General features: G+C 43.1%; 1 protein-coding gene across 6 annotated transcripts in view; it reads right to left on the minus strand.

Moving 5' to 3' along the window:
* Nucleotides 1-13,875, minus strand: part of MYO7A (myosin VIIA) — a 148,117-nt gene that overhangs the window by 58,745 nt on the left and 75,497 nt on the right. For 4 of the 6 annotated variants that reach the window (XM_078390211.1, XM_072993470.2, XM_072993467.2 and 1 more), the window contains 2 exons: nucleotides 5,723-5,779; nucleotides 1,019-1,156 (listed from right to left, as the gene is read on the minus strand). In XM_078390211.1, coding sequence (XP_078246337.1) covers nucleotides 1,019-1,156; nucleotides 5,723-5,779 — 195 coding nt within the window. The remainder of the gene's footprint in view (nucleotides 1-1,018; nucleotides 1,157-5,722; nucleotides 5,780-13,875) is intronic. The other 2 variants (XM_072993469.2, XM_072993468.2) reach the window with 1 other exon arrangement.

Below are 13,875 nucleotides of genomic sequence, written 5' to 3' on the forward strand. Positions count from 1 at the left end.
TTTTCTTTAAAGTTTACTGATTTTGTAATTTTTATATTAATTTATATTAATTTTCCATATTTTTCCCAGTCATCAATATCACTATTATGCTCTATATTTTGGATATTATGCCCTAGTTGGAATTATATAGGCAACTAACAGACACAAAAGTTTTTAATGCCATGATATGTTTAAGTACAGATAATATGTGATAATGTATGGCATGATATATTCCCTGTTATCCCGATTTATTTCACCTTACTTTTGAAATTAAAAAAAAAAAAGATGGGCAGATCAGATCTGTTCACTTAAAACTTCGGACTGAACGAATCCTCAATGTAATCTTATATGGCTTATATAAGCAGTCTTGCACAATAGGAAGTTTTGATCCACAACTCCCATCATGCCAGTTGGGAATGATGGAACATGTGGCCCCACACCTCTGGACGTCGCCGAGATAGGAAGGTTGCATAGAATACAGAGTGTATTCATAGAGTCAGATGAACCTTTATAACAAATATGTATTCATTTCCCACACATTATTATCCCTTCAGGCATGCAACTATTTCAGTGCTACATGCCTGAGACACCCAACACAGAAAAAAAAGCCATGCATTGATTAGCCACAAACAAACAAAAAGCAAGCTAATTTACCAAGCATAGACTGAGGCGAGCTTGTGTTAGAATAATCAGTTTTTCCTCTGAAGGGCGAACTAGGTTGAGCGGTGGAATTACCGTCTCGTTAATGAGGCCTAGTCACGTTCTCTTTGCCTGACCAATCTCTCCGGGTTAATGTGTGGATAAAACAGGCAGGAGGAAAAGGGGGAAAAAGGACAGAGCTGCAAAAGACATTATTTAGCAGAAGAGCGAATTTTTTAAAAAAAGACCTCAATCACTGAAAGAGAAGAGGATAGAATTCCAGGAAATCCAAGATGCGTCCTTCTTTCTGAGTGCATCGCTGGCAGCAGATAGGCAGATTTTCTCAACCCCCTGCAAAACACTTTACTCAGAAGGAGGGGAATCAAGACATGCAGCTCACCATGGGCTTCTTGTACTCGTTGGGTTTGATGCAACGGACGAAGAAAGGCTGGCAGACGCTGAGGGTTCTCATCAACAACTCCAGAGAGCGCTTGAACTGGCTGCTGAGCGTTGGGGAGCGTTTCCTGGTCTCTGCCCCCTGGAAAAAAAGACCAGCACCGTTGACAGATCAGCGTCAGGAAATGAAAAGATAACACAAACAGCAGTAAAGTATTTCCCCCCTCAAGCTGACTGCAAAAAATGTTCTCGACATGCGAGCCTGCCTTGCTCCAGGTCTAATGGAGTATTGCATTGGTCTCAATCCTAGGATAAATCTGCAGTTTCTGGGGGTGGGGAATAGCTTTTTTTCCCCACCTTCCTTGCTATCTGATCCTTCTGCCCAGGGGTTGGAAACCTCTAGAGGTTTGTGGGGTGGTGGGGTGTGGCCCACATCCATCCCTGGGTCTTTGAGAGCAGCACTCCTTCAAAGGACCCCCACTTCCCTTTTTTTTCTTATAAAAATCGATTTTGTTTCCTTTAAAACTCCCTTGCGCCCCCTAATGGGCAATTTGTTTTTCATAAACTAGAAGTATTTCAGAGGTTGGTGAGAGGTCCAGAGGTGATGGGGGGACCTCAAAATGTGGTACTTTTGTCCCACACACCCCAGAGAGCAGAAGGGGAACTTCTTGAACCTTTCTTTTCCAAAATGAGAGTTTGGAAAAGTTGGATACTTGGCCCACAATACTCAGAATCTCCCTAATCACCCATTCTGGCTAGGGAATCACTCATGCTGTCCTTCTCCAAAATAACTTCTCCACGCTTGGTGCGCTTTCCCAATCAAGCATGGAGGGCCTAAGTTTCGACAACTATTGACGAACATCTTCTAGATCTCTGGTGACCCCTCCACATGGTCCTTTAAATCTGACAGAGCTGGACAGCATTTCAAACAGAAGATATTTTGAAATGGAGGGCTGCTCTCTGTAAAGTACAACACAGCACCATGGAGCCAAATATCCCCTGTAAGTCTGAGACAAATCTTCCTTCCTTCCACATAATTTAGACCACACTCAAAGCACTGCTGGAGAGGACTAACAGCCAGTGTCTCCAGATCACTTGAGTAAGTAAGCCAAGCTACATTTCTAGAGAATGGCACAGCACACCTAAATAACTTGCCCAATCCCATCCCAAATAAACAGCCAGAATCTTGAAGAAAAAAACTTTTTTCTGAAGGGAAAAAATACTGGGTATTACTAATACTCTGTTAAACATCCTGCCACAGAAATTCCACAGGAATTTTTTAACAAAATAGCTCCAAACTGCCAAAATATAACAGGAAATATTCAATCAGATTGAACAACTGCCCATATTTACAGAACACAAGGTCTAAATAAGATGAGTCTTTTTCTGAGAAATATTGTTCATGCTTTTGACAATCTTTTCACCCACTTCTTTGGGGCCCATTAAACAAAAACCTATTTTACAAAGTCCCCATTCTTTCTTTTTCTTTCTTTCTTTCTTTCTTTCTTTCTTTCTTTCTTTCTTTCTTTCTTTCTTTCTTCTTTCTTTCTTTCTTTCTTTCTTTCTTTCTTTCTTTCTTTCTTTCTTTCTTTCTTTCTTTCTTTCTCTTAAACTGATTTCTAGTTGTCTATAGCACATGACAAACATTGTGAAACAATGGAGGGACAAGACATAAATGTCTTTCTCTGACTTCAATGAGCTTTAAATATTTAAAATGTACATTCATAATGCAATAATATAGGAACCGACATGTTTAGCTCTATGTTATGGGGGTGGTGGAAAGATGTTGTAAGTGACCCACAGCACAAGAAGATGCCGGCTAAAGCCGTCGCAGTGGCCGTGTAATGTCAGACTATAAATAAAGCACCTTTATCGCACATTTTCCAGACTTTTTCCATCCATACTTGAACATCACTTTTGGCAGAAAAGCACTTATTTTATGATGCAGGCTGTAAGTGCTTTACGGAACATATCAGAGAGATTGTGTAACTTAAAGTCAAGGGTTTTGGTGATCAGGAATAAAGAGGTCTTGTTACAGTGGTTTTAAGATTTCAGTAGCTAACCCACAGAATCAGTACAGGGCGTGATTAGACAGTACTTTATCCCATGGTTTAGACTGCTTTGGAAAGAGGTTAGATTGCTCTCTTTGCACATGACCAGATGGCATTGTGGTGATCACAAACCAGTCCAACCCTTATCCCTAGCGACCCACACGTTTTTGGGTCCCTAGCAGGGGCTACTGTTGAGTGTGGGTCGGATTGCTCTGTTTTGGTTCAGTTCCAGCAACATCAAACCAAAACAGAGGGGCTTAAGCTGCCACTTTGCTTCGCTGAGACGCTTTGGGATCTAACTCTGGCACAGCCACAAACAAAAAAGGTTGTCACATATTAAGAAATTTTAAACAAGATCCAGATTTCTTCCACTCCTCTCACAAAGAAGGGTGTGGATTTTTTTAAAAATCCCTTTAAAATCCTGTGCTGAATCTCTAGAGTGGCAAGTACATAAATTCAGCAGCATGCCACATACAAATAAAGAAATAAATTAAAAAGGGCAGCTTCCCCCTGCTCCCCTCTACAGAGGGGGAGAAAGGAAGGGACATGGTGGGGGTGTGTTTTTTTTTTGGTCTTCCCCTTCAAAGGGAGGGGCAAGCGAAAGAGGGTCGCTCGATGTGTGGTGTGGTTTCCTGCCCTGAAACCATCTGATCCTTGAAAGTGGATGCAACGATTTTACTGCCTAGACACACCCTGAGTTTCAGGATGGGTAACAACAACACAACGGTGGTATGGTGGGAAATTAGCAAAACTCCCAGTGTAGGTTGTTTCACATTTTGGGTGTCGCAAGAGAAATGGCCTTCTTTGGCTGGGACCCCTCCAACCAAGCCTTGTCAGATCATGGTAGGGCTCACTACCTTGAATTACCACTTGAAACACAGCAGATGCTACCACAACGAACACAATGAAGAACAAACATCTCCCCTGTCTCTGGACCCATTCAGAAGTCTCACACAACAGCATCTTGTCCTTGGTAGACGCAGCTGGATAGTCTCCAGGCATAACCTATATAGAAGACATTACAGTAATCTAGCCCAGAGATAAGACATGCCCAGCTATGGCCAAGTCTCTTCTCACCGGGGGGGGTAGACCAGGCAAAGCTGAGACTACTTGAATATCCAGGGGCACTGTTGGGTCCAGTGCATGTCTGAACAGCAAGCTTGTACTAGATGCCCTCACCCCAAAGATCTCTTGAATGCCACCTAGGCACACACGCCACCATGAAGATGGCAATGCACATGGCTGGATTCAACTGAGTGTTGGCCAAGTGCAAGGATCTTTGCCCGAGAACCTTTATTTATTTATTTATTTATTTATTTATTTATTTATTTATTTATTTATTTATTTATTTATTTATTTATTTATTTATTTTATTTTATTTATTTATTTATTTATTTTATTGATTGATTGATTTGGTTTGATTTGATTTGTATCCTGCCCATCTGGTCTATACGACCACTCTAGGCAGCTTGGGGGGGGGGAAACTTCTGGGAGGTGCCTACAATAGGCAGTTAGGCTAGAAAAGGAAACCAAGTGGGGATGGAGAAATGTCAGTTCTCTGGACATTGATGAGTTCCTATACTCACTATATCTCACTTTTGGCTAGGTTGACTAGGGCGGGTGAGAAATGGAGCCCAGTAACACCTAGACAGGTCTTGAGCCCTAGCAAGGTCTCCATTTTAACAGAGCAAGCTATCAATTGGGTGCTGTCTTGGGTTCTGCTCCTCCACTCTGATGCTCTTTGGTGCCTGTCCTTCAAGCAGCCAAGTGAGAAGGCTGGACGATTGATGCCTACCATCCTTTTGAGGCTTCCCCCTACCATACAACTGATTTCTGCACGGTGGGTTCCAGATGTTGGGAACATTACAGTGGTGCCTCGCATTGCGACATTAATTCGTTCCAGCGAAATCGCTGTTGAACGAAAATGTCGCAATGCAAAATTAAAAAGCCCATAGAAATGCATTAAAATGCAATAATGCATTCCTATGGGCTTAAAACTTACCATTCAGCGAAGATCCTCCCTAGCCATTTCTGGTGCCTCTTAAGAGAGGAATCCGTCCCAGAAAACAGCGGGCGGCCATGGGTTTTTTCCATCGGCCATTTTGAAACCGCCGATCAGCTGTGTGAAAATTGTTGCTTTGCGATGATTGGTCATCGCAAAGCGAAAATACCCCATAGGGAACATTGCAAAGCGATCGCAAAATCTTCGTCGCAAAGCGATTTCATCGCTAAACGGAGCGATCGCTATGCGAGGCACCACTGTACTGTATTTGTTTTGACTCTCTCTCTCCATCTCGGCTGGAGGAAGCTGGCAGTTGCAGTTACAAAACTCAAACATCTACAACCTGGGGTGGATTCCCACTGGAAGGAATGACCCTGCCATCCATCAGCTGGCAGAACTTAAAAAGTTCCAAACGTTTTAGTCATTAATTCTGACAGACAGGACTCAGGCCAACCCGGAACAACTTTTTGATTGCCATGTTCTCCATCTTTTCATCCAGAAAAAAAGATTGCCTTGCTTCTGTGAGGCATGCCTTCTGTGTATCCATCCCATTGTGGATCTTGTCGGGATTTGTCATGGATGACGCAATGAAACTAGTGACACAGGGCAAAAAGTGAACATACCACAGAAGGGAACTCTTTTTGACTTATTTTACCTTCAGAGTGGGTGCTGGTGACTGGCCAAAAGTACTGGATGCATAGCCACAGAGAAACTATAGGGGAGCAAAGATAAAATAAAAAAAAAGACAGAGAGAGAAAGAGAGAGACAGAGACAGAGAATAGAAAAAAATAAATAAAGTGAAACAGAAGAACATCCAGGTTGGGATTTCCGAGCTATCTCTTGCGTGCATTTTCATTTCAAACTATAATGACGCTTACTTTATGCACAATTGAGGATGGTTACTTTATGTACTTTATTACTTTATCCATGAATGTGTTGTGCAACTTTTAATAAAACATCACAAAACAATATTTTTATAACACCAGAATGGCTTATTGGAAAGCACACAAAATTCATTTTGCGCATAAATTCAATCTCTCTCTCTCTCTCTCTTTCCTGCAATCTTTCTCTTTGCTGCGTGTGGGTTGACTGGCCACAGAACTCGTTCACGCCCGTTAATACAACGCTGACATGTACAGCCACCAGGCTCTTTGTTTGTGACGAGGATCCATGGAAAGAGCCCAGTTTCCCAGGGCTACCAAATCCTTAGTAAACAGTCGAGAGGCTTAGGAAACTACAACTCCCAGGATACCTGGTATTCAACACATTACTTGCAAACCTTATGAAGATTACACTGCTAATCTTCATCATTGCCTCAGTTATTGTCAGGCGCATTTTACTGAGACAGGAAAGGGGGCACCTTTCTCGGAGATGACAACGGATAACCAATATTTTTTTTCTTAATAGGCTTTTTAGCAACAGGAAGTAGTACCATATATTATTTTATTTTTACATATGTGGACATCTTGACATCCACCCCCAATGTATCCCGTCTATTGAATAGGTGGATAAAGGTTGCAGCTTGGTAACATCCGTGAACACTTCACCAATGAACATAGGGCATTTTTTTTCTTACCCTTCTTGGAATGAGAGGCAGAACCACTTCTTCCTCTTCAGGATGACACACACACACACAAAACACACACACACACACACAGCACCACCACCAGCAGCAGCAGCAGCAGCTCAAATCACAGGCTGCTGGTGTTTTTCCATACGAAATCAAACTTCAAGAATCCATTTTTCCTGCTATATGATAGATCCTTCTCTTATGTTTAGTACTGTATTTTTCTGTGCATAAGACGCCCCCATGTATAAGACGTCCCCCCCACTTTTCTAACCCAAAAGTAAGAAATCTAAGTGGGACTTAGCAAGTGTAGGGGGAAAGGGATCAAAGCCCTGCAGGATCACTTTGATCCCTGCTTTCCCTTCCACTTGTTTTTGTTCTTTCCTCAGCTTACTTCCGTGTATAAGACTACCCTCAATTTTTATTAGACAAAAGTATAGTCTTATACATGGAAAAATACAGTATGTTCTCAGTGACTTGCCATATGGGTATGATCACACAGGGAAACGGATCGCATTGGGGACCACTGGTGCAGGGGACCACTGCAAATCTCTGCTTCCTGGCAATCACACAACGCTTCAACCATCCATGCTCAAAGCTACTTTGTATGGCTTCATTGGGGAAGGGAGAAGATCATTTTCTGGTGGCCCGGCAGGGAGCAAAATCTATCCATAGGTGCAGTGATTTCTGCTATGCATGGGCTCCCATCCCATGCGAACTTTACCTAAAACACCCTAGATTTCCCGACCCCGTGGATCTTGCCAGGGATTTTTCAACAAAAAGTTGTATGAATGTCAAGTTCTGGTGTCTCCAAAGACCAGAAGACCAGCAGCTCTAGATTTTCTCCCAAGACATAAAATATTTCCAGGAAGAGGCCTATTATCTCAAAATCATCACACAAGTTTTCATCTTCACTTGGCTAAGGACTTTATACAATTAGCACCTCTTTTTTGTCCATTCAAGACCATACTGCTGAAAATACTTTGGATTACCAATGGGGTAGCTCATTCTGCCCTTTGATTTATGATGACTCGTGCTTCTATCATCTGCGACAGCAGTAGATACCTGCTGACTCAGGCAACCCACTGAATTTCTCTTGGCTCCTCCAACTTGCTTTTCATTCAGAGGTACCTAAACCTGCAGCCCTTATGTGCTGTGTTGGACTACAACTCCGAGAAGCCCTGGCCATGAATTCTTCTGGCTAAGGATGTTGGGAGTTGTGGTCTAAGCACACCTAGGATCTTGGAACTGTAGATCACAAGCTACGAGCCAACAGTGTGATGGTGCTGCAAAAAAGGCCAATGCAGTTTTAAGATGCAGTCATAGAAGGATAGCCTCCAAATCGGCACTGGTTAGGCTTCATCTAGTGCACTGTGTTCAGTTCTGAACACCACACTTTAAGAAGGATGCAGAGAAATTGCAACAAGTTCAGAGGAGGACAACAAAGATGAACTGGGGACTGGCAATCTAGCTCAGTGAGGAAAGACTGAAAGAACTGGGCATGTTTAGCCTTGAGAAAAGAAGGGAGGGGAGATATGATAGTACTTTTCAAATCCTTGAAAGGCTGCCATACAGTGGAGGGGCAGGATCTGCTCTCGATCATCCCAGAGTGCAGGACATATGGGCTGAAGTTAAAGGAAGCCAGATTTAGGTTGAGTATCAGGAAAAACTTCCTAACTGTTAGAGCAGTACAACAATAGAACCAATTATGTTGGGAGATGGTGAGCGCTCCAATGCTGGAGACCTTCAAGAGAAAACTGGATAATCGTCTTTCAGATCTGCTTTGATTTGTATTTCCATGTTCCCATTTATGTCAATGGTAGCTGGCTGAATAAGCACAGTGCGCTGGAGAGCCAGAGATAAGAGGCCAGACTCCTTACTGGAGTGAGAAAATACCAACATATCTCTCCTACTCTGGCCATGCTGCACTGGCTGCCCATCCGTTTCCGCGTTGACTTCAAAGTGTTAATGCTTACATATAAGGCCCTAAACGGTTTAGGACCTTGATACTTGGCGGAACGCCTGCTCCCACCTAGATCTACTTGGATCACCCGCACGAGCCAGGAGGTGAGGCTGAGGAGCCTAACGCCGAGGGAGGCCCGGAAGGAAAGGACACGAAATCGGGCCTTCTCGGCGGTGGCTCCTCGCCTTTGGAATAACTTTTCTCTGGTGATTCGTGCGACCTCTACGCTGGGCACTTTCAAGAGTCAACTAAAAACATAGTTATACGTTCAGGCCTTCCCTCCTGTCAACATTTAACCCTTTCTTTATTTTTTCCTTCTTTATTTGTTTTATTATTGTATGTGTTCCGATTGTTTGTAATATTCTTATGTTTTACTGTATACACTTTTATTGGAAGCCGCCCAGAGTGGTCGACCAGACCAGATGGGCGGGATATAAATCAAATCAAATCAAATCAAATCAAATCAAATCAATCAATAAATAGATAAATAAATAAATAAATACCTCTCCACAGCATTTAAAGCATTCTCTGGGCAGTTTGCAATTTCGAGATCGATTCGAGATCGATCAAACTGAAACTGTTCGTTTGCCATCATTTACTCAGCACAGTCCCCCCTTCATTGTGAATGAGCAGGATGTGAGACAGACTATGAAGGTGGTTAACTCCAGAAAAGCAGCTGGACCCGACTTAATTCCTGGTCGGGTGGTTAAAGGCTGTGCTGATCAGCTAGCCGGGATATGGACTGTAATTTTTAATCGATCCCTGGCACTATGTGCAGTTCCTGTCTGTCTCAAGGCTTCCATCATCGTTCCACTGCCTAAAAAGTTGCCTACAAACAGTCCGAGTGACTATAGGCCGGTGGCACTAACTTCAATCTTAATGAAGTGCTTTGAGCAGTTAGTTCGGAAATATATTATCTCCTGCCTTCCTGATTCCTTTGATGGGCTTCAGTTTGCTTATAAAGAAAATAGATCAACTGAGGATGCGATTAATACTGTGCTTTATATGGCTTTATCCCACTTGGAAACACAAGGGAATTATGTAAGAATGCTGTTTGCGGACTTTAGCTCTGCTTTTAATACCATTATACCCCACAGATTAGTAGTCAAACTGAAAGATCTAGATTTTCCAGATTCTATCTGTCTGTGGATTTTGGATTTTTTAACAAATCGTCCACAAAGGGTTAAACTGAATGACTACATCTCTACTGACAAGATACTCAGCACTGGCACTCCACAAGGTTGTGTCCTTAGTCCACTACTGTTCTCCATTTATTCATCGGATTGCACCAATAACCATCCCAGTAATAGGATTATCAAATTCGCAGACGACACTACACTAGTAGGACTTATTTCCGGGGATGATGAGTCTGCGTATCGGGATGAGGTATTACAGCTATCCCGCTGGTGCAAAAAAAAACAATCTTCTATTTAACATCCAAAAAACCAAGGAATTTATAGTGGACTATAGGAAAAAAAGAGCAGACATTCAGCCACTGTATATAGATGGAGTTTGTGTGGAACAGGTGGTTGAATGTAAGTTTCTTGGGACCATCATAACAAATGACCTGACTTGGAGTGCAAACACCGATGCGTTAATCAGGAAGGCGCAACAATGGTTGTATTTTCTAAGGATTCTTAGAAAACAACAATTGACTGAGAGTTTGTTAACCACCTTCTATCGGAGTTCGACTGAGAGCATATTATCCTACTGTCTCTGTGTATGGTTCACGAGCTGCACAGTGGCAGAGAAAAAGGCAATTCAAAGGGTGATTAAGACGGCCCAAAACATCATTGGCTGTTCACTCCCCTCTTTGGAAGAATTGTATAAGAACAGATGTAAGAGGAAGATATCTAACATACTGAAAGACTCCTCTCATCCAGGACATCAGCTCTTTAAACTATTACCATCGAGAAGGAGATTCAGGGTATTGAAAGCAAGGACAAGCAGATTCAAGAACAGCTTTTACCCAAGTGCAGTATTGAGTTTAAATGCGGGGTCATAAGTTTTTGGTGGAATTTTAATTGCTGGGAGAAACGGGGTATTTATATTTGTATGGTGAGTGTTGTGTATATTTTTAACTTTTTTTTGTAGTGGTGTTGTCCAGTTTTACCTTGGGGAAGAGCACCTCATTTCGTTGAACCCACTTGTGAGTGCAATGACAAATAAATTTCTTATGTCTTATGTCTTAATTATAAAGGCTTCACGTTGTCCTCCCACCCCCTACCCCCCTGCAAGCTAGGTACTCAGTTACCGACCTTGGAAGGATGGAAGGCTAAGTGTACCTTGAAACAGCTACCTGGGATTGAACCCCTGGTCGTGAGCAGAGTTCTGGCTATAGTACGGCAGTTTAATCACCGCGCCACATGGCTCCGTCCGAAGAAGGAAGTTAAACCGTTTCCGTCTGGAACACTGCAAAATCTTGGAAGTTAAGTCTGAATCTAATTTTTCCCCCATGCTCTAACATAAACACCATAACCAGACTTACAGCATACACGTGACTGCCCCAGATTGCTTAACATAGAAGAGGCATCGCAAGGCAAACACCATTATTAAACAAAAGAACTGATGCTTAATAATAATGATGATAATTGCATGCTGTCAAGTCAATTCTAACTTAATGGTGCCCATTTTCAGAGTTTCCCCGAATAGAGAATAATTAGAAATGGTTTTCCCATTCCCTTCCTCTAGGGGGCGCCCTGGGATTACTGCGCCGCTGGACCAAGGGTACCCAGGCTGGTTTTTCTCCCAGAGAGGCCCAGTGGGGGGAATCGAACTCCCAACCCTCCGGATCCACAGCCAACTACCTGAACCACTGAGCTATCCAGCCCGTTCAACGGATGTTTAGGGTAATTTATTTATTATTTATTTTATTTTATTAGATTTATACCCCGCCCATCTAGAGCGAAGGTCTACTCATAAGTAAGGACTTATGGGAAATGAAGGCTTATTATTTTGCCTTCCGATTCCTCACCAGCTGAGTTGGTAAATCTGCAATATATGGGAGGGAGATTCTGTTACTGTTTACAAAAAAAAAACACTTCCAATACACAATGAACAACCACTGCAACCGCGTAGCTGCAATAAGCAGGAAGTGAATGAGTCTCCTGTGAGCCTACAGAGAGAATTTAATTCCTTCACCCCAAGCGGGAATAGCAACTGCAGTTCTGGCAGAAGCTTTTCTTGCCAATTAAAAGCAAACTCCATGCATCGGACGTCGATAAGGATCGAGAAGTCTCTGAAACCCTCTGTCGCTTTTCATTTGAGTGCAGAAGGAGATTAAAGGCCGGGAGCTTCCTGCCTGGACCCAGGAGATACATGATAAGCCAGGAAAACAGGATCTGTGGCTACGGTGACCCAGTCACCTAACCGCGGTCCATTTCCTCCCTTAATTTTCATTCAAGATATCTTGACGGAAGGAAAAAACAAACGTTTATTCTGCTTTTTTAAAAAAAATGCTGCAACGTAGGATTTAAAATAATCAATAAGGGATGAGAGGGGGGGATGATCGCCAGGTGGGCTTCAGCATCTTGGCCTCTCCTGGTTTTCTGCGACCACTTGTAGACTGATGCCCTCCCTTGCAGGTGACGTTCCTAGGTGACTTCTTCCTTAAATCACTTCCTGCTTTTTCAGAGACACACTTTGGTCTCTGTTCTCCTCCCATAGGGACAGAAGGCTGGCTGTGAGGGTGCCTTGGTCTGCATCACATATACATATGGCCTTCCACGGGATCGGCGATTTCACTTATTCACAGTCAAAAAATATTGCAACTATTAAAATAAAAAAAACCCTGGAAGTATGTATGTATTTACCAGAACTGGCCACTAGAGGGAGGCAGAGACCATGCTGTGTATTCCTGTTGTTGAAGGACACATAGCATGGTCTCTGGCTCCCTCTAGTGGCCAGTTCTAGTAGTACATGATGTAAATATATATTTCTAGGGTTTTTTTCTTTTTCTTTTACCATGCTACATATAGCGTCTGCTATTATCTTCAGTTTTCAGCCTCTGCGGGAGAACTTGGAACCAACCTTCCCTCTAATTTTCAGCCCCACTGGACAGTGGTCTGCCCCTTATGCGTGACTTTGCCCCCGAGCATGCATGACTACTCCCCCTGAGAAAGCAAAAGGGATAAAATAATTGCTGTGTGTGTGTGGAGGAAGAGGAGCACTGCACGAAGAGAGGCAAAGTCACATGCGCCCCCTCCTGAGGTCATGGGTTCCACTGTCATACTGCTCTAACAGGAAGTTTTGTCCTGAGATTCAACCAAAATCTGGGTTCCTGTAACTTGAGCCCATTATTACACATCCTGCACTGTGGGATGATCGAGAACAGATCCTGCCCCTCCTCTGTAGGGCAGCCTTTCAAGTCTTTGAAGAGTGTTCTCCTATCTTGGTCTTCTTCACGTTCAATGGCAGACTAATGCTCCGGCTTCCTGTAACTCGAGCCCATTATTACATGTCCTGCATCCCATACTTAAGATCTGAACATGCAAAATTTGCCAAACTTTCGTGGAAAAAAAATACCACACATAATCCCCTGGCCAGCAGGGCCACTAGCTGTAGAAGTGGGGGATCATGGGAGCTGGAGTCCAAAAAGCACACCTTTCCTAAACTCTTTTTCTAATTGTACACACATTACTGAGTCAGGAACACCAAATCAATGCCATCAAGGGGCATTCTTCATGTTCCAAAGATGCCTGTCCTCTGATGAAAGAAATGTTAGCAGGCCATGGTTTTTAGTTAACTAATAGGTTCTAGAGACGCGCACAACCCACGGGTTTGGCCATTTGCACTGGATTGCTTATTGGCTGAACTGGTGTTTGGCCCGGCTTCCCTGCCTCCCCTCCGGACGTTGCTTCTGAACGGGCGCCCAACAGAGGAGGCAGGGCTTGAAGCACCAAACACCTGCCATGAACCATCAAACCGGCAGTTCACGCCCATCTCTATAGGTATAGATTTGTCTATATGGAGTGAAGAAAAATCATTGTTCAGGAAACTTTGCTATGTATGCAGATATAACACAGAGCGCTAGCTCAGAAAATCTACTTTTTCCTTATTATTTCTTCCCATCCCTCTCTGAGTGGAGAATGACTGTCCTCATGGCTCGTCCGACTCTGGGTGCTGCAGGTCTTAACAGTGATGTTGTATTGCACCCAAAGCAGTGTTGAAGGATTTTTAGCCAACAAGTTCTTCCTGCAATACTTTTTTCCCCTCTTGAATGATCAGCTGTAACCATCTATACTTTCCATTTCCCATGCCATGATTTCCTGCCTTTTAT

The sequence above is a fragment of the Pogona vitticeps genome, chromosome 3 (assembly GCF_051106095.1).
Source record: "Pogona vitticeps strain Pit_001003342236 chromosome 3, PviZW2.1, whole genome shotgun sequence".
NCBI classification, from domain to species: domain Eukaryota; kingdom Metazoa; phylum Chordata; class Lepidosauria; order Squamata; family Agamidae; genus Pogona; species Pogona vitticeps.